Raw genomic sequence first — 22,495 nt, forward strand, 5'->3', positions numbered from 1 at the left:
ATTGGAACTGTAGTAAAATATAAAACAAATATATTATATTGTCTATATTGGAAAATTTTTGGCTAATCTTGGATCGTGTAGGCCACCCAATGCTGGCCATGTCATTTAGCATGGATTCGTGAGTCACTGCTATGACCTTACCACCATACTAGGTTCCCCAGCTCCAGTTGTGCTGTGTGCAAAAAGTACATCTCATCTAATCACTTATCTGTCAATGAAGTCACACAGCTTAAAGGAGTTGTCCAGTACTTTTTTCAATTGCCCCAATGTATTTAGCATGTGCCCATAAGTGTTTTTGTAATTATCTTTAGTTGTATGTATTGCCTGTGAGCGGCGCTATCGCTGGCCGCTCACAGGCATCACGTGACCCCCTGTTACAGCCGGCACTGACATCCACTGATATCACGTCAAGTTCCGGCTGCAGCCGGGCATGACTCAGTGCCGCATTCCACGGTGAGTGATGGGCTGTGGGAAGGGTTACCCCGCACGTCACACCAAGGATCCCCCGTGCGCTCTCCCTCTCCTCATTCATTGGGAAAGTGTGGCACCCCTGAGGGTTCGGTCGCCACAAGGGGGGATATACAGCCTGTCAGCAGGTGTAGTGTCTCCTCACCCAGGTAAGGAAGGTGCACTGGTCAGGACCCTGAATCTACATTCAACACTACACACTCCTGACCTATGGGAGGCAAGTATGCACCATAGTGCTGCCTCAGCAGGATCACAAGTGAGGGGAACCAAAAGTTAGGGGAACCATGTAGTGGGTGAAGGGTAGAACACAGTTTTAGTTTGCACACATAGTTTCATATATAATAGCCAGCCATCTTAAGCACAAGGTTCTTTGATTGTGGTCTTTGCAGCTGACAGTGGCCTTTGCAGCTGACAGTGGCCTTGTGTAGGAGCCTGCAGTGTGCTGAAGATGCACGGTCCTCGTGCTCTGACCTTGACACGAGGCGCGGGTATGAGTTAACAGCGTCTCTATCCCGGTCAAGTTCCCTTGCTTAAGAAGGTCGGGAGCTATAGTGACAGCTCCACAAGCAAAAGGATCCCAGGGAGCACGGACGGAGCGGCGTACGCCACCTGTACTCTCCATTCTGGCCCTGCCAGAGGTACTCCTGCTGCAAGAGGGGTACCGGCCCCCGACATCTGACTTTGCCACTTCACGTCTCTGTCAGAGAAGCCCGGTAGGCTACAGTGGATCCCGTCGGGTGACGGGCGGAACAGAATTGCCGCCTTACCCTATATCTGTGCATAGTCCAGAGGGACACCCAGCCTTTGCACGCACACGGACAGGAGAGGTTCAAAGGGGACAGTTAGGAACACTCGGAGGGTCCTGATCGAGGTACCTGAATACCTTGGGTGCGCTGAGCCCTCATCCCTGGTGGCCGCAGTGATCCGTGAGGAGCAGGGAGAAGCCTTGCCGCTGCTTAAAACTGTGAGTAAAAGACCTGGAAGACTATCCCTATGGCCTCTGATTCCTTCATTTCTGCACTGCACCACACAGCACCTGAGTGACCCAGGACTACTCTCCCCATCCTCCTGTCAAATCTGCCCTGATGCCCTGCTCCGCCTGTGGGGAGTTATAACATCGCCTGCTGCCACTACATCCAGCCTCAGAAGACTGCTAGCAGCGCTGGTGGCGCATCACCAGACACCACAGGTGGCGTAGTCGATAATACCACTCAACCCTGATAGCCCATTACTTTCATGTAACGGCCCTGGGCACGGAACGGGTCCAGGCCACGACTGCCTCCCCAACATCTGACCCAGCTCCGAGTACCCCATTTCCCAGGGAGGGCTGGAGCGTCACAAAAGCGCACGGTGGATGCTGGATGTGACGTGCCGGGAAACACTGCCCACAACCCAGCATCCACCGCGGGGACCGCGTCACTGATGTCACGCCTCACTTGATGTGACATCAGCAGGGGGTCATGCGATGCCTGTGATCGGCCAGCTATGGTGCCGCTCACAGGCAATATATACAACTAAAGGTAATTACAAAAACACTTATGGCCACATGCCAAATACATTGGGGCAATTGAAACAAGTACTGGACAACTTTTTTAAAACCATATACAGTTGAAACCAGAAGTTTACATACACTATATAAAAAGACACATATGCATGTGTGTATGTAAACTTTTGACTTTGCAGTAAGTAATAAAAGTGCCTTAAAACATTCTCTCTCTCTCATTATTCTGTCATTTGGCAAATATTAAAAATGATGGTAATCCTAATTGACCTAAAACGGGAAAGGTTTATTCTGATTTCATGTCACATATTGAGAAAAACATGTATATGTGTCTTTTTATATAGTGTATGTAAACTTCTGGTTTCAACTGTAGGTAGATGTGGTGATGCAAAAGTCATACTGTTTATTTGCACCATAAATTAATTGTAGGTACATTTTACATAAAAGAATCAAATGGATTTAAATTTCAGTGTTATTTTATAAAAAAAGGAAATAGAAAATATGAGTTTTTAGAGAATGTAATAATGAAAATGAAATAAAAGCTATGAAATAATAATAATAATAATAATATCACAATACTCATGTATTATAAAGAATGGAGGCACTTTGCATAGGTTGGAAGTATAAATTATACAATGATCATTCATTTTGTACCTAAACATAAAGACAATACATGCAACAAGGCCAGAAAAAGACAAACCTGAAAGAAGTATAAAAATAGATATATGTGTGTAAAAATGACACCTTCAAAATGTGGTGCTGGAGAAGGGTGTTATCAATACCATGGATGGTAAGAAGAACAAACTAATCAATTTTGCTATCAAATTAAGCCAGGCATGTCACACTAAGCAATGATCACCAAGCTACGACTTGCCTACTTTGGACACCTTATACGAAGAGAGCAAACACTGGAGAAGGACACCATGATCGGAAGAATAGAAGGAACAAGGTGAAGAGGAAGGCCAGCAACCCGATGGCTTGATACTATGAAGATAACGGCGGAGGAGATCCTGGTGGACCTATCTAGGCCTGCACAAGATCAAACTTCCTACAAATTATTCATCCATCAAGTCGCCATGGCTCAAGATCGAGCCGAAGGCCATTAAAAATAAAACATTTTAAAACAGCTTAGCAGTCCGATGCATTAGGGGGCATGCTGCACTGCTGCATTTTGGAAAGGTTCTGTAGCTTTGATAATGAATACAATGCGCATGGAGTTTGGATTTTTTCCCCAGGTACTGCAAGATCCACATCATTGATCTGACATAGATGAGAAGGTCATTGGGCTGTCTGTTCACTAAGCCCTACTGTGTGTGTATCAGTGTGAATGTCCTTGAGAAGGGAAATTGGATTGTAAACTGAGCAGGGATCTAAGCGAATGTAGAGCATTGCACATTAAATAAAAGAAGGAAAATAAATTCCCCTCCCCTGAGTACTGTATAACAGCACTAATCCAAAAATAACCATTATGGAACGTGAAATGTATACTTATGATAATTGTATCTGAAAAATGACCACGGTATTATAGGGGAATTCCCACACCAATTGCCAGCATCGCTATAGAATTACTTTCTCCCTGGGTCACATCTACGTATGCTTGGAGACATGTGTTTCTCTAATAAGGCTGTTGGCATCTGGGTATGGATGGTATGTGGCAAGAATCTGCCCAAGCTGCAGGCATAGACTAAGTAGCTGAGTAGGTGGGAATGTATGTCCTCAGTGTAGTGTTATTACTGTCTTAGTTGTTAATACAATAGTTATCAGAATGGACTTTAATACTTGTCTGTTTCCAATATGAATCTGTGGTTGACTATGAACTTGCGGAGCTCGGCACAGTGAAACAGTCCAACTTTCAGTGCATTTTCAATAGCTCCCATTGTTACGAAGAGCTCTTAATCAATACAGGCATGTGAATGATTAATGACCGTGTCATTGGCATTTGCACTGGGGGAGTATAAAGGGCGCAGAACACTTATAAACAGAACAGACATAACCAGATAGATTTTTTTTTAGTGAAGAGAAAAAAACAAGGCGAAACTGCAGGTGCAGCTGGGAGTCTGGAAAGGCGTCTTCAGCTCTTGCTTGTCAGACCATGGCTATTGTCCGTATTTTACAGTTGTAAAGCTTTTTGTTGTTATTTTCATATTTTCCTTTGTAGCAACAATGTGACAACCCATTATTGAACTTAAAAAAGACGTGTTGTTTTAGAGTTTGATCTGTGAACCAAAGAAGTTCTTGTGTACGAGTTACATGACTCATTTCAAGCATGATCACGCGACCAGTCATGCCAGTAGGAGTAAAGCAGGCCAGTGTCTTAGTGAGGTGGCTGATGGTTTTCATATATGTTGTCCATAGATTGCATACTTGGAGATTTATATACATATTTTTCATCCATGGATGTGCTGCAAGTCATGGTTTGCAAGTTCTTTGGTACATAAGGACATGTGAAGTTTGAGCGTATTTATAAGACCCACCAAAACAATCCCCCTTTAAATGTTTTGAGCCAGTACTGGCCACTGAGCTGCTATTCACTAAAAACCTGGACTGGAAGGAAGAGTGTCATTCATTAGCTCTTTAGCTCTCTTCCCTGTTTTCTTGATCACAGTTTATAGTAATAGTTCAATATCACCAATACTTTGAACTTTTTACTATAATGTGGAATATTTAAATACCTCAACCGTCTTCCCCTCCCACGGTCTTATCTAGTAGTATATGTAGGTGTCTCTTACTATGGCTATGACTAAGTCTTAGCTACAGTGCCTGCAGGGACTTTGAGGTAGTCTGAGACACGCCTCCTGTCTCATGATTGGTTCAGACTGCTGCTCTCTGTCACCCTGCAGCTCTCTCTTTTCTGATTGGCTGATTTCTATTACAGCAAAGGCTGAATAATCTTATAGTATAGGCAGCTAAGGCATCGGTGGATTTAGACATAGAAGAGGACCTCTGTGCCAGAACAGTATATGGGCCCTTTGCAGTCCTATTGCTCATCATAATGCACAATTTCATCTGCTTTTGAGGTGGAAATGGGACCCCTTACCTCTTGGGCCCCTGTGCAGCTGCACAAGTTGCACCAATGATATGTCTGCCCTTAAGCTAAGGCCACTGGCGGACACAAACAGAAGAGGCCCCCATGCAAGAACAGTATCTTGGGCCCTTTGCAGCCCAATAGCTCATCATAATGCATCATTCTACCTGCTTTGGCGGTGGAAATGGGCCCCCTGATCTCTTGGGTCCCTGTTCGGCTGCACAGGTTGCACCAATGATATGTCCGCCCCTGGCTAAGGCACATATATTGAGGGAAATGAACCTTACAAATGAGGAGCCTGTAGAGTCACTTTGAAGCATAAATGTTTGATTACAGAATCTATATGTACTGTGTGCGGTACAGAGTAAATCTACGGCATGGACTTTCATTCAGACTGCTTTGGGCTTTGGGCGTAATCCTCATGCCAAGATGTCATTCAACCTAATCTAATTACACAGAGAAAGACATGAGCTCATAGCGAGACATGTATGTTTGTAGGTGCTAAAGATTATCTGGGCAATGGATTTCTGTCCTAGGGTCATTAATGTTTTCCTCTTACATCTATCTATTAAGATGGCTTCCACCCAGGAGAGCCTGAGCACAGACTGCCCTTTGTCATATAGAGTCCCATTGCTGCAGTTGTGCGTTTGGCTACTGTGCAGAGAAATTAATTAGATGGTAAACCACATCCTACACTGCGTGAGTAACACAAAGATGAAGGGTTTAATCTCTCCTGCTGGTTTTTGCCAGTACTTAGGAGGCCTGGAAAGTAGACAAGGTCTGCTCTGTTTTCCTGTCACCTCCATTGGAGGACAAACAGGGACACTATACAGAGACCCATTCCTTATCTGTTGACCCAGGAATGCCACCAAACCCTTAAAGAGACAGCATTCTATAAAAGAATGTACCTCCAGGCTTAATGCCTTTGCCTGGAGAGGACATGAAAGAACATCCTGAAAACTACTGTGTGTTATTGGGTGTGTGTAAAAGATTCAGTAGTATGTAGCACGGTGGCTCAGTGGTTAGCACTGCAACCTTGCAGCGCTGGGGTCCTGGGTTCAAATCTCACCAAGGACAACATCTGCAAGGAGTTTGTATGTTCTCCCTGTGTTTGGGTGGGTTTCCTCTGGGTTCTCCGGTTCCCTCCCACACTCCAAAGACATACTGATAGGGAATGTAGAACCCCAACATGTGGAATGTGAACCCCAATGGGGACAGTGCCCTTAATGTCTGTAAATTGTCTGAATTGTAAAGCGCTGCGGAATATGTTGGTGTTATATAAATAAAAAGATGATTATTATTATAGATACACGCACCCTCACAGACTGGGTAATGGCGGACTTACTTCAAATGTGACAAAGCTGGATGCGCATTTTCTTGTGCATGCATTACCTTTATAGCACCATTGCAGCACTTTGGAGTGGTTCTTCTAATCGAAGGTCCCTGACTGTAGTCTTATACTTACCCACCATCTCGTCTTGACTTTCTATCAGCGCCGCTCCAGTCGGTCTTCAGCAGGTTGTGACCTGCCGGATTGATCCAGTGTTTGCTGGTGATCCGGAAGTCACAACTCAATGTAAGTCTAAGAGAACCTCATTCTGGCTCTCATAGACTTGCAGTCAGAAGTGGTTGTCACAAGACGGCGCCGCAGGACCTGAGCAGCGCAGATAAAAGATGAAGATGGTGGTGGGCAAGTCTAAGATTATGGTCAAGGACCTTAGATTAGTAGCATCTTTAACGCACCACTCCAGCATTTTTGTTTCAGCGCTGGAGTGGTGCGTTAAAATCTACCTATATTAATCGCGGCTGGGAGGACAGACACAATTGCTCAAAAGACTGCTCCGAATTGTGCAGCTCAGCAAGCAGAACCTCTCAGTTCCCTGGTCAAATGCTCAAAAGACATCTCCCTTGACTTCTCCATACTCATACCCGGCTGACCAAGTATAGATGTGCTGTATGAGAAGAGGGAAGAAAGCCGCTGTCAGATACTGTCTAGTGCCTAATCTGTCACCGGACGTCAGCTCTCAGAAGTGTGACGTGGCCCATACACATTAGATGGCTGCTGGAACCCATAGGCTTAGCCAACTTTACACTAATGTGTCTGGGGGTCTTTAGGTGTATAGTTTATATACAAGCAAGAACTGAACCTACAAACAGATTCCAACACTACTATAATATAGTATAATAAAATAAGTTATTATTTATGCAATTCCTGAAATACTCTTTATTTTTACTATTGAGTAATCTTCTGACATGTCACAGATGACGATACACTCATCTAACTTGCGACTTGCGACACCTTTGCAGCCTTTTGAAGTTGTTGTTTGGCAGCAAGATCTGTGCAAAATTGTTAGCATCAGACTGGAAGGAAATTCGTGTGAATTTTGTATATTGCTTAAATTCTACCAAATAAGTTAATTGAGCCACTATGGTGATTTGGATCGTAATTATTTAGAACAGGTCTTAGCTGACTGCATGAAAGAATGATACCGGGGAGGATGTGATGAGCTGGAGAGTAGAGAAATATCATCGCCGCCATGTCGGACATTCCAAACCTCATTTGTCAGCTGTCATCCAGCTCGGGTGGGGGACAGAATATTCGGAGACTCCCTCGGTATGCCTCCCACCAGTGATGCACTCTACATATAGTTTACAGTTAATTAACTTGTGAAGGATGATATTAATACTGTGTATAGCCGTGCAAAAAAAGAATATGGAGGTTTAATGTGCTAACAAATTGTAAAAAAAAAACATAGTAATAAAATGTATCATACTTTCTATTACACCAGAATATACTTTATGATTACCTGATAAAGCAAGAATGCCCATCACATTACAAAGAATTGCTTTAATCTGAGTTCTTAAAGTAAACCTGTCAGATGATTTATGCTATCCAAACTACAGGCAGCATGAATGGCCGCATACATGCAGCCAGATATATTTTTCTCTAAAATGCTCCTGCTCTGCCTCTGGGCCGACTCTTCCCAGCACTGCTACAAGTGATTGACAGGTCTCTCCCTATGACAACGAGAAAGAGAAATCTGTCAATCATCTGGGAACAGCAGGCCAGGGGTGGGCAAAGCTGGATTAGTCTCGCCTGTGGCTGTGGTGCCCAGCTGGATCTTCAAAGTATATTTTCTCATATACATGGCTGCGATCATGCAGCTGGACTGCAATTCTTGATGCGTGAGGTTTTCCTTGCCCCATTAAAAATAAAAAAAATAAAACTTTATCTCCACTCCCGTAAAAGTCTAATCTGTAAAATAATAAAATTAATTAACCCAATTGGTAAGTGACATAACAAAAAAATGAAAATGCCATAAATGCATTTTTTTCACTCACTACACCTCCTTAAAAAAACACAATAAAAAGTGATCAAGATGTTTTATGGACCCCAAAATGTTATCAATGAAAACGTCAGCTCACCACGCAAAAAAAAACACAAAACCCTCACACAGCTCCATTGATGGAAGAGTAAAAACGTTACAGGTCTCAGAAAAAGATCACGCAAAACAAAAAGATTTTTTACAAACTTCTGAATTTTTTTTCACTGCTTAAATTAAAGAAAAAATATATAATCAAGTTTGATATTGCCATAATTCTACTGACTTAGTGAATCATGCTGGCATGCATATTTTACCATACAATGAATGCCGTTAAAAGAAAATACCCAAATTAATGGCGTAATTGCATATGTTCATTATTTCACCACACTTGGAATTTCTTTACAGTTATTTAGTATACTGTACGGTAAAATGAATGGTGTCATTTAAAACTACAACTTGGCCTGCAAAAAAAATAAAACTTCTTATGACAAAGGAAAAATAAAAAAAGTTAAGGAAGTTTTTGGAAGATGAAAAGGTAAAAAAAAAAAAAAAGCGCAAAAAACGAAAAATTGCCTGGGAGTGAAGTTGTTCAAGATCAAGGTACCTTGGAATTCTAAAGTATATTAGTACAATGTATATCTTACTATTTTACGTGCATTTCAGGATAATTTTGTTTATTTGGACAATTTCATGAACTAATGTTTGTGTTACTTTAAAGTGTTATCCTGGTGGATTTATGCTGCTAAAGTGTATAAGCAATGGAAACGATAAGCCCAGGAAAATTCTAGAGTATTTTGTAGCTTCTCTATCACGTAGTTCTGTGTAAGCCACATTAATTGTTAGTCATTTAGATTTTTACTTATAGCCCGGGCCGTGTTGTCATCACTTGGTAAAGTCAATAATGATCACATACAGGTTTGGCAGGAAGAACCCCGTCGCTCACCCTCTTCTGCCTGTAGGCATGACCATATAGTGCTGATTGATACTCCTCCCTTCAATGACTTACTAAACTCATATAATGGCCTACAAAACAGATGCTTTGTTTGGGCAGTGGGTTTATTGTAATAAGGGGGACTTTTGGAGGCTTTGCTTTGGTTGAGTTTCTATTGCCTGCAATTTTTTATAAAGACGTCGGGGCTTGTGTCCAATGGGGGCTGGAAATATTTAGCCTATCTATCTAGCAGAATGGTGACTTGTAATTGAATTTTGACTTTTACAAAAGGCTTTTTGTTAAATGTAGTAAGTATGTGATTGTGTAATAGTGATGTAGACTGTTATATGTGACTTTGATGGAGGAACACATGTCCATCATCAATACATGGATGCTTCTCCTATAGCGAGAGCTGCATACATGTTCTGTACATGTGTGTGCATAATACAAGTGGCGCATTGAGAAATTCTAGTGAATATTCAGTATTTGAGAGTTTTAAGAAATACATGACTGTTCGAATCCAAATCTCCCTCCTTTAAGGACCCTGCCCTTAGAGTCCCCATTAAATTCCTGCCCGAGGCACAATGAGATGCTGTGTCCAGCTGCAGAGAAGGACACATTGTGTCCCGCACAGAGAGAGGCCATTCTCTCCAGGATAGGCAGAGGCGGGGGCAGCATTGCTTGGACGATTGTCAGGGTTCTTGGGTTTGTTTGGATCCTTTCTAATGTCTGACCTTTCCTAGTTCTACGTCTGGAGGGGAAAATCGCCCCTATCTGTCATTGAGCTTCTCTCATATTTTTTTTTCAGTATTAACAAGAGCAAAGAAAAATTGAAGAGTAAATGGGGGCCAAATACAGGGGGGGCATTTCCATAATTAGACTGTGTACCTATATTGTTCAGGATTGTAAAAAATATTAGTGGGTAAAATGGCCCATTTGTTTCACTCCATAGACCTACAGCTGAGAAATTTACAATACACAGCTGTAAAAACATAATGTGCCAGAAAATTTCTATACTACATTACCTAATGTTGTGGGTGCATGTCAGACTGGTACACTTGTCCTACTGAGGATTGACCTCAATCGCTTAGCAGATCAGATAGTTGGTTAACTTCTAGCTGGTGGGTAGACAGCACTGAAGAAAGCCCTAACCTGCTTGGTAGAGCAAAGGTACAAGAATTCTTTAAAGTGTGAATTCCTCACTTCTTATTCTTAGACAAGCCATATATTATTGCAGTATGCGCCGGGCCTAAACTTATCCATTTAGTCTCTGACCAGTATACAGGGTGGGCCATTTATATGGATACACCTAAATTAAATGGGAATGGTTGGTGATATCAACTTCCTGTTTGTGACACATTGGTATACGGGAGGGAAAAACTTTTCCAGATGGGTGGTGACCATGGTGGCCATTTTGAAGTCGACCATTTTGGATCCAACTTTATTTTTTTCAATGGGAAGAGGGTCATGTGACACATCAAACTTATTGAGAATTTCATAAGAAAAACCATGGTGTGCTTGGTTTTAATGTAACTTTACTCTTTCATGAGTTTTTTACAAGTTTAGACCACTTATAAAATGTGTTCAAAGTGCTGCCCATTGTGTTGGATTGTTAATGCAACCCTCTTCTCCCACTCTTCACACACTGATAGCAACACCGCAGAAGAAATGCTAGCACGGGCTTCCAGTATCTGTTGTTTCAGATGCGGCACATCTCGTATCTTCACAGCATAGACAATTGCCTTCAGATGACCCCGAAGATAAAAGTCTAAGGGGGTCAGATCGGAAGACCTTGGTGGCCATTCAACTGGCCCACGACGACCAATCCACTTTCCAGGAAACTGTTCATGTAGAAATGCTCGGACCTGACACCCATAAGGTGGTGGTACACCATGTTGTTGGAAAAACTCAGGGAACGTGCCATCTTCAGTGCATAAAGAGGGCAACACATGATCATGTAGCAATTTCAGATATCCAGTGGCATTGAGGTTTCCATTGATGAAGAATGGTCCCACTATCTTTGTACCCCATATACCACACCATACCATCAAGATACGAGATGTGCAGCATCTGAAACAATGGATACTGGAAGCCTGTGCTAGCATTTCTTCTGCGGTGTTGCTATCAGTGTGTCAAGAGTTGGAGAAGAGGGTTGCATTGACAATCCAACACAATGGGCAGCACTTTGAACACATTTTATAAGTGGTCATAAACTTGTAAAAAACTCATGAAAGAATAAAGTTACATTAAAACCAAGCACACCATTGTTTTTGTTATGAAATTCTCAATAAGTCTGATGTGTCACATGACCCTCTTCCCATGGAAAAAAATAAAGTTGGATCCAAAATGGCCGACTTCAAAATGACTGTCATGGTCACCACCCATCTGGAAAAGTTTTCCCCTTCCCATATACTAATGTGCCACAAACAGGAAGTTGATATCACCAACCATTCCCATTTAATTTAGGTGTATCATATAAATGGCCCACCCTGTACATTGGGGTGCACAATTTTTGGCTGTATGAAATAAAGCAGTACACTATACTGTTCCATATAGGGGCATCCAGTAAAAAAAATATACCATACGCTACATGTTTTTTTAATATGCAAATTGCATCTTTAGAGAGGAAGAGAACTAGTGTTACCTATTGGAAGTAGCAATCCTAAGGCTATGTGCCCACGATGCAGAAATGAAGCTGAAAATTTCTGCAGCATTTCTGCATCTCCCTGGCAGAAAAAAACGCATGCAGATTGTGCATGCATTTTTCCTGCAGAATACATGCGGAATACATGCGGATTCACATGCGTTTCCGAATGCAGATAGACAAGCGCTTTCCAGGCGATAGCATCACATGGAAAGTGCTTGACAACTAGGTCACACTATATAAATCCATGCAAACAGCATGGATTTATATAGTGTGACCATAAAACAATGCTTAAAATAAAACTATACTCACCCCCGATGCCCCGGTGTGTGCTGCAGCGCTCGTTCCTGTCTGGTTCCTGGATGCCGGCATATCGCGAGACACAGCGGTGAATGGCCTGCGGTCACATGACTGTGACGTCACCGAAGGTCCTTCAGCGCTGTCGGCATGCAGAGAGAAGCCGCCGGACAGGTGAATATAAACTTTATTATTTTATTCTTTTTTTTACAGGTACAATGGTACCCAGGTCTGGATGAGAGTCTTCTCTCCTCCAGAACTGGGTACCATCCGCACATTGAATCACATATAATCCGCGTGTACAAATGTACAGACGCGCATTATATGTGTCTCAATGCAAGTCAATGGCGGCGCTTCCGCAAAATTAATGAACATGCTGCGGATTTATGAGCGCTGCAGAAACGCTGCGGAAAAATCCGCAGCATGTGCATTGACATTGCGGAATGCCATTGGAGACCATGGGGTGCGGATTACCATGCGTTTTTGATGCGTTTCCGCTGCGGAATTTCCGCAGCGGAAACGCATGAAAAACGCATCGTGGGCACGCAGCCTAAAAGTCAATATCAAACATTTAACAAGCCTTGTCAAATGACTTATGATAAAAGCCAAACCACAATCTCAATTTGCAGACACAGTGTTTCAGGGTGTTGCCCCTCATCAGTGCAAAGTATGAGACTGCTTTTGCTAGGTGAGAGGCTCCGGACAGGGGTCTAAGGGGTAACATTTCTCCTTGTGGGGCGTGACATGCCAGGCCTCGTTAAAGGGTCAATATTGATTTTTATGATTGCTACTTCCATTAGGTGGCATTAGAGTTCTAGTCTTCTTCCTCTCTGAAGAGGCAATTTGCATATTTAATTTCCCAGAGGAGCAGTGCATGGCGTATAAGCCTCCTCACACTGGCTTACCAGGCCTGGCATGTCACTCTCCACAAGGAGAAACATTACCCTTTAGATCACAGTTTTAAGCCTCTCCCCTATCCAAATCAGATCTCATACTTTGCACTTAGGAGAGGCAATACCCTGAAACACCATGTCTCTAAATTGAGATTCTGGTTTGGCTTTTATCCTAAGTCATCCGAATGAGCAGTAGAAGATGCATGGGCATGAAAAGGGAATAGTAACACCTACCTGTCAATTTATTCATTTCCAGGAGGAATACCATAGATTTTCACCTAAGAGAAGATGATCCAGAATTGTAATTTCATTGAGAATGGAAGTACATATTAAAACAGACAGGAAAGCCAGCAGGTCCTTAGTAAACACTTTGACACATATCTTATGATTATAGCCTAAAGCTTAAAGTTCAACACATTTCTGACCGATCAGATGAATCGCATTATATGTAAGATCGGTCTGAGTCAGCTCGTTACCACAGAGACATTTTACTAGGATAGGATCATCTGTTTTGATTTTGGGAAGGTAAAATCATCATGTACGTGTGAAGGCGCGCTTGTTTAATGGCACATTGGTCATGTCCTCCCTCCATTTTTCAAATGTTTATTGCTTTCCTACAGACTGAAGCTTTCTACCTTTTATTGTAAAGCAGTTTATTATCCACACTGTAATCCCTCCTGCATGCTCCAAAGAGCAGATCCATAAAAAAATTGAGATTATCTTCAAAGTTAAAATGTAACTATGGTGTGGTATATTATATTATGTTTTATCTCACAGTATTTCTGGACATATTGTGAAACGGACGGAAATGTTCCAATGCTCATTTCTTGTTGGAGTCATTATTTCATTTTGCAGATGTGCAAACATATTTAATAATAAAGAATATCACTAATTGCTTAAAGGGAACCTGTTAGCTTGTCTTTACATATGGAAGTAGTGGTATGTCTGTTTAGGTGTTTGTCCTTCTATAGAAATTATACCTTTTATTGTAGAGAGCACATCATGAGAAATCTAGTGCAGAAGCCATATGCAGATCAGGCTGGAAGTGCATTGGGGGCGTATCAAGAAGCCATCAAAGTGCATTGACACTCCCCCAGTGCATTTCCAACCCTATTTGCATAGGACTTATATGTTTAATTTCTCAGGACTGGCACATCTGATCGCTACAGAAGTGGTATAATTTTTATCAGGAGATCAGCGTCTATACAGCCATACCGCTGCTGCCATATGTAAAAACTTGCCAACAGGGTCCCTTTAACAGTTTGCTGCAAATAATATTTCTCAGTTTTAAACATAGAAACTGAAATGCAGAGTTTTTACAAATCTTCAGTCTCCTTCTGCGGAAGTGTGGAAAGTCATTTGAGCGCCATAGAATCCCCAAATTGAGGGTAGGGCATAACTGGTTGACTTTATCCCTTCTCTTCATGAATCACATATAGGATCTAGACAGAAAGGATGTCGGGAATATTAGTCCTTCCTGTCTTGGGATGGGTGGCAATGCCATAAGACAGCACCAGACAGTATATTTTGTTGCAGAACCCCCTGTATTTGTGTGTCGGTTGCCTCGGTGCATTTTCTTATTGCATCTCTTTCTTCTGCAGTCTGCACTGGCACAATGAATGGACTGAGTGTAACTGGCGAAGCAGAGTACCAGCATCATACCTTAAAGAACACGTACAACAACTGCCATATTGTGATGGGAAATCTTGAGATTGTGCTGGTTGAGAATAACAAAGATTTATCCTTCTTAAAGGTAATATACACCTCGGTGATCATCATGGGAGACTGAAATATAGATACCAATGTTTTCTTTTCAGCTTGTTGTTATGTAATGTGCAGTAGATGGTAATCAGTCGGCACGTTGAAATAACACACATCTTGTGATATTCACTGAGCACCTCGATCACAGATGTCATTTTCATGTTAGCAAATGGTGCGATATGTAAGTGAGTTCAATGCTTCTGTCATTGGAATGTGGCTCCAGCCTGTCCTGTTTAACCGGCCGTTTCCCCTGATTATTGCACAACTGGTTTACCCTCCCTATTCCGCCCACAGAGTTTAGGAGGTAAAGTATTGCAGTAAATGGGAGAGGCTTCCTGCTACTACAAGTGAACATGGCCAACCTTGCCCTAAACACAAAGTCTGCATTCCAGAGGTTTAGCATCTGTTCACCAGCTAATAATGACAGGTTTTATTCTCATTGCTCATTTGCATAATTAGAGATTTCATGCCCGGAGTTCTGTTTAGCGGAGTTTTAGGGGTATCTCGACTTAAAATTCCATAACTGTCTGATAGGCTTCTAGATTGTGAGCCCTCGCGGGCAGGGTCCTCTCTCCTCCTGTACCAGTCGGCCACTTGTTTTTGTTCAAACTATTGTACTCGTTATTTGCTATGTATATCCATTTTTCACATGTAAAGCGCCATGGAATTAATGGCGCTATTATAATAAATATTAATAAATAATAATAATCGATGTCTAAGAACGAGAAGTCTCATTAATTACAATAGAAGGGCCCAATGTTCTTTGTTACTCATAAGAACCCTGCAGCAGAAGGGAAGAACATTAAGGAGAAGATGCTTTACATACAGTACAGACCAAAAGTTTGGACACACTTTCTCATTTAAAGATTTTTCTGTATTTTCATGACTATGAAAATTGTACATTCACACTGAAGGCATCAAAACTATGAATTAACACATGTGGAATTATATACTTAACAAAAAAGTGTGAAACAACTGAAAATATGTCTTATATTCTAGGTTCTTCAAAGTAACCACCTTTTGCTTTGATGACTGCTTTGCACACTCTTGATGAGCTTCAAGAGGTAGTCATGAAAATACAGAAAAATCTTTAAATGAGAAGGTGTGTGCAAACTTTTGGTCTGTACTGTACACAACCGCCTATAGACACCATAAATGTATTTTGCTGAAATGGCCCTTCACAGAAAATCTCCTCCTTTTATACAGGTTTAACTAATTGGCAAAAATACTAAAATGTGTACTACAATGTCAAATGAATCACATGGTATTATATGGTCAGTCAGAATAGCTGTCGGTATTAATGGCCTATTTAACAATAAGGATGCCTGTCATTCTTTAAAGGAATATTCACAAAATAAAAAAGTTACTTGCTATCTATAGTATAGAGGATAATTTATTGATCACTGGGGTTCTCACCGCTGGAAGGTGAACATGTCTGACCTCCGCTCGATTTATTGTCTATGGCACTGCTGGAGAAAGCCAAGTCCCATAGACAATGAGTGGAGCTGCAGATCAAGTATTAACACAACAAAGTGGGGCTCTGTGGAATCCAGTTCCTGGGATCCAGAACCCCATTCTCAGGATCTAGATGGCCTAGTGGTCAAACCACCAGCGATTAGTAAGTTATCCACTATCCTATCAGAGTGTAACTTTTTACTTTAAAAATAACCCTTTAAAGGTGTTGCCCCCTACTGGACAAACCTTGTTAATAGCCACAAAGTACAGCATAAAATTAAAGTTATACATGCCTGCCAGACTGGCACCACTTTATTTATTTCTTTTCCTCTGATACCAGTGTTTTTTACACTCAATCAAAACTGATGTTGTTCATGTCAGGTGACTGGCAGGTGAAAACAGAGCTGAGATCGGAAGAATAATGCTGGTCCAGTAACTATAGCGTGTTTTTATGACATTTTATGCTGCACCCTGGGGCTGGTAAGAAGGTGTTGCCCAGTAGTGGACAATCCCTTTAAGCACCTCTAGTGAGCTGAGGATAATTATCAATTGCAAAACTGTACTGTAGTTTGTGGTTGTTTTTAAGGAAAAAAAACAAGAAACAAGAAAAAAAAAGCAAGAAACATAGAACAGGGAAAAGAAAAAACATATATTTCCATAGTTCTTCAGAAAACACTTATGTTGCCGGATTGTTTCGGATTCTGGTATTTCCAGTCTTCGGACATGCACCATGCCAGGAAGTACAACAGCACCTGTAGCCATGTTTCCAGAAATCTGTTCTCCGGGGCCAAATCATATATATAAGAGCCAGGAGACAACACTGGATTCATGAACTACATGGTCAAAAATATACCTGCAATCCTTAATTCATTGTCCTGGCTGCCATCTTCTTCTGTTTTGGGGGATTTTTTTTGTTCAAGGAGGAAGAGTTTTTTTTTATCTGTAGGAAAAAATTTAAATGAACCTAAGAGAATATTAACATTAATTGTCAATGCCTGGCAATGCTATTCATTTGGAGTCCATGAATGTCCATGGTTGTTTTCATGGACGTAATATCTGCTTTGTAGTGAATGATTTAATTGTGATAAATTTAGATGTGAATTGTTGGAAGTAAGGCATATTTCTCTTCTTTCCTTTCAGTCCATACGTGAAGTGACTGGATACGTGCTGATCGCCTTGAATATTTTTACCTATTTGCCACTAGACAACCTGCGGGTCATTCGAGGACAGAGTCTATATGAAGACAAGTATTCACTTTACATGATACTTAACAATCAGGTTAATGGCACCCGTGGTATCCAGAAGCTAAGCTTCCACCATCTTACAGGTACATCTCTAGTGAGAGGATGAGGATCCATGTATAGCAGATGAGTGGTAATGGACACAAGCTGACAGTCTTGTTGAGTGCTACATTCCCCAACACTGATGGATAGATCACTGCATATAGTGAAAACAAACAGAAAACTAAAAAATAAGTGAAAAAAGTAAACCTGTGATAATAAATAATACCGACATAATATTGTATCACTTGTCTTCCACATACAGAATTAGGAACAGGTCTCCACCAGGTCCATGGGATGCATCTGGTACATCAGCTCAGTCCTTTACATTAGAATTTGGATGAGCTGTAATACCAAGAGCATAAAGTTATATTTTACGCTATCTCTATATTGTGTACATGAGGCTTTTAATAGGCCAACCTTAGAAAAAGAGATACAGGGACCTTTAGACTTTTCTCATGCATTCAGCGTCCATTAAAGAGTAAAGAAATCCCCAAGCTCTGCAGTACAATAAGGTTCTTCTGATCTACATGTAAAGCTACAATTGGATTTAGTCTTTCCTCTTTAGACTGTAGTTGCATTGAGAACCTCTCCAGGCATCTATCACTCTCTGCCAATTAAAGCTTGGGAGAATTAAAAGAATTAATTTAACTATTGTGATTTTCAGGGGCGGGGGGTGGAGAAAAAAAAGACAATTGTTCTAAAAATAATCTGCGTTCCCAGAGCAGCCACTGATTGAGGGGACAAGCTGACTTGCTGAGTGGGGAGAGCCTCCTACAATACACTCTGTCATTGGCAATCAAGTTCTCCAGCTACCCTTCCATGTGGCCAGTCCTATTAGTCAGACTAGCTGTACACCCCCTATTGTTGACCCCTCTACATGCTCCTTATGTTTTCCCGCCTGAGAAACTCCCTTCTGGACTTTCGACTTTTGTTTTAGTATTCATTGCTTTACTACTAGTGGAGCTGTGCCAACACTATTGTGTTTTCGGCTCTATCGGACAAACAGATAAAATAAGAGCACGTCTCTGTATCTTTGGATAAGCGCACTGGTTATACTGGTTTGAAACTTTAGCAAACAAAACCTGTTCACAAAAGAGCATACATTTTTCCCATATGAACAGAACAAATGAAAATGTCAACACTTCTATGTACAGCTTGGTAGATACAGACTATCCTGATATACACCTGTTTCCAATATGGCAACCTTCACATTATATTAACGTCACTATTTCCTATTGTGCCCGTATTCAGAGATTCTGGCGGGAGGCGTTCATATAACTAAGAATGAGCAGCTGTGTTACACTGATACCATCGACTGGAAAGACATCATACGAGATCCAAAGGCTCAGGTTGAAATTAGCGACAATGCTGCAAACTGTAAGTTCTGCTCGGCTGGATGATTCCAGACTTATATTTGACATGAAGATGATTTATAGTACTCACTGGCTTTACTCTGCATTCATCCTTTTTTTACTCTTGCCTATAAGCGTTATCATTTCCTATCACAAGAAAAACTGTGAAAACGCACCAACCACTTATGATCTACAATACCTATATCAGAACCATAATTGAGGTAGGTGGGCTGGGGCATGGGACCCCTGTACTCAGTGCAATTCCGGTGAGAAGCCATTCTACCTTAGCTACGGTAATTAGAAACAGTGCCAGGGCAGCAAAATAAACCCGTTTACCAGGTGAAAAAAACCCTCAAGTACAGCTTATTATCATATATATGTTAAATCATTAATTTAATAATATTATCTACAGTGGGTACGGAAAGTATTCAGACCCCTTTGAATTTTTCACTCTTTGTTTCATTGCAGCCATTTGGTAAATTCTAAAAAGTTCATTTTTTTTCTCATTAAAGTACACTCTGCACCCCATCTTGACTGAAGAAAAACAGAAATGTAGCAATTTTTGCAAATTTATTAAAAAAGAAAAACTGAAATTTCACATGGTCATAAGTATTCAGACCCTTTGCTCAGTATTGAGTAGAAGCACCCTTTTGAGCTAGTACAGCCATGAGTCTTCTTGGGAATGATGCAAAAAGTTTTTCACACCTGGATTTGGGGATCCTCTGCCATTCTTTCTTGCAGATCCTCTCCAGTTCCGTCAGGCTGGATGGTGAACGTTGGTGGACAGCCATTTTCAGATTTCTCCAGAGATGCTCAATTGGATTTAGGTCAGGCCTCTGGCTGGGCCAGTCAAGAATGGTCACAGAGTTGTTCTGAAGCCACTCCTTTGTTATTTTAGCTGTGTGCTTAGGGTCATTGTCTTGTTAGAAGGTGAACCTTCGACCAAGTCTGAGGCCCAGAGCACTCTGGAAGAGGTTTTCATCCAGGATATCTCTGTACTTGGCCGCATTCATGTTTCCTTCAATTGCAACCAGTCGTCCTGTCCCTGCAGCTGAAGAACACCCCTATAGCATGATGCTGCCACCACCATGTTTCACTGTTGGGATTGTATTGGGCAGATGATGAGCAGTGCCTGGTTTTCCCCACACATACCGCTTAGAATTATCACCAAAAAGTTATATCTTCGTCTCATCAGACCAGAGAATCTTATTTCTCATAGTCTGGGAGTCCTTCATGTGTTTCTGGGCAAACTCTATGCGGGCTTTCATGTGTCTTGCACTGAGGAGAGGCTTCTGTTGAGCCACTCTGCCATAAAGGCCCGACTGGTGGAGGGCTGCAGTGATAGTTGACTTTGTTGAACTTTCCCCATCTCCCTACTGCATCTCTGCAGCTCAGCCACAGGGATCTTGGGGTTCTTCTTTACCTCTCTCACCAAGGCTCTTCTCCCACGATTGCTCAGTTTGGCTGGACGGCCAGGTCTAGGAAGACTTCTGGTGGTTCCAAACCTCTTCCATTTAAGGATTATGGAGGCCACTGTGCTCTTAGGAACTTTGAGTAATGCAGAAATTCTTTTGTAACCTTGGCCAAATCTGTGCCTTGCCACAATTCTGTCTCTGAGCTCCTTGGCCAGTTCCTTTGAGCTCATGATTCTCATTTGGTCTGACATGCACTGTGAGCTGTGAGGTCTTATATAGACAGGTGTGTGCCTTTCCAAATCAAGTCCTATCAGTTTAATTAAACACAGCTGGACTCCAATGAAAGAGTAGAACCATCTCAAGGAGGCTCACAAGGAAATGGACAGCATGTGACTTAAATATGAGTGTCTGAGCAAAGGGTCTGAATACTTATGACCATGTGATATTTCAGTTTTTCTTTTTTAATAAATTTGCAAAAATTTCTATATTTCTGTTTTTTTGCGGTCAAGATGGGGTGCAGAGTGTACTTTAATGAGAAAAAAAATGAACTTGTTAGAATTTACCAAATGGCTGCAATGAAGCAAAGAGTGAAAAATGTTAAGTGGGTCTGAACATTTTCCGTACCCACTGTATGTATGAAATAATTATCTATGTATGCAGGTCTCACCTTTTCGGAAGTCTTATAAAATGGAAAGAGCTACCTCTCCATTCATGGCAGGGTGAGACCGGGCTCCTTTATTAAAGGGAATCTGTCACTGGGTTTTTGCTACCTCATCTGACAGTAGCATGGTGTAGGGACAGAAACCATGATTCCAGCGATGTATCACTTAGCTTACTAGGTGCAGCAGTAGTGATAAAATCACTGCTTACTCTTCTGCAAATGTAGCAGCGCTCTGAATGCTGAGCCCTGTATAACCCCACCCACACTATTGATGGACAGTTTTCTGTGCACATGGTATATGGTATATTGACAAAATGTTGGTAGGGGCGGGGTTACACAGAGCAGGAGGACTAGATGGCATGAGACACCTGGTCCTATAGTGATAATCTCCTGCTGATAAAATACTGATTTTACTGAAACAACAGCACACAGCCTAGTAAGTGACATGTCTCTGGAATCAGGGTCTCAGCCCCTACATCATGGTTCCCTTAGATTACTTAGCAAAACCTTGCAGACAGATTCTCTTTAAAATAGTTGCTGTACCCAGATGGGACCTGCATGTATTAAATATATAGCGATCCTGTAGATATGGCATAAAAGTCTGAGATGAGAATATCCCTTTAAGGGACCCTCATCAGAATATGATAGAATAGTTATACAAAAGAGATCAGTGGGCGTCTGTTTCATAGTCCGGAAAAGGGTCCATAGAAGCCAAAACCAAATGTAGAATCTTCACAAACTAGGCACCTCCAAAATCAGAAAATATGTAATAGACTTTTAAATACATTGCTGGAAACAAGACAGCACTTCTTTAAAATAAAACAAAATTGAAATATTTAAAGGGGTTTTCCCACGAACAAAAGTTCATTTTAATCAATAGATCTTGGAATAATAATAACTTCCACAATTGGATGTGTTTAAATAAAATGTTCCTGTGCTGAGATATTCTTATACATGTGCCCCTGCTGTGTACTGTGTAATGGCTGTGTCTGACCATACAGGAACATGGTCTGATCATACCACAGCTCCTGGGCAGGGGAGGAAGCAAAAGAGTATACAGTTATTACAGCAGGGGATCACAGCTGATTCTTTAAAGTAAAACATGGTTTAAAAATAGGCAGGGAAATGTTTTACCTCACAGAAAGAATGAGCTGTGATCCCCTGCTGTAATATCTGTATACTCTTTTGTTTCCCCCCCTGCCCAGGAGATGTGGTATGATCAGACCATGTCCCTGTACGGTCAGACACAGCCATTACACAGTACACAGCAGGTGCACATGTATAAGATTATCTCAGCACAGGGACATTATATTTAAACACATCCAATTGTGGAAATTATTATTATTCCAATATCTATTGATTAAAATCAACTTTTGTTTGTGGGAAAACTCCTTTAATTCAAAAAATATATATTTAAATATATCAAAATAGAATTTCAAAAATACACTAGACATTTCGGATACATTCATTCATACAATCATTA

The 22,495-nt window shown here is 41.4% G+C and overlaps 1 protein-coding gene across 1 annotated transcript in view; it reads left to right on the forward strand.

The window, feature by feature from the left end:
• The window catches only part of ERBB3 (erb-b2 receptor tyrosine kinase 3), a 99,969-nt gene that overhangs the window by 31,444 nt on the left and 46,030 nt on the right, over positions 1-22,495 (forward strand). Inside the window, exons 2-4 of the mRNA XM_073663727.1 lie at positions 14,687-14,838; positions 17,442-17,628; positions 18,836-18,961. Coding sequence (XP_073519828.1) covers positions 14,687-14,838; positions 17,442-17,628; positions 18,836-18,961 — 465 coding nt within the window. The remainder of the gene's footprint in view (positions 1-14,686; positions 14,839-17,441; positions 17,629-18,835; positions 18,962-22,495) is intronic.

This window comes from Phyllobates terribilis, unplaced genomic scaffold, assembly GCF_046119375.1.
Source record: "Phyllobates terribilis strain yellow unplaced genomic scaffold, ASM4611937v1 Scaffold_2__4_contigs__length_985480577, whole genome shotgun sequence".
NCBI lineage: Eukaryota > Metazoa > Chordata > Amphibia > Anura > Dendrobatidae > Phyllobates > Phyllobates terribilis.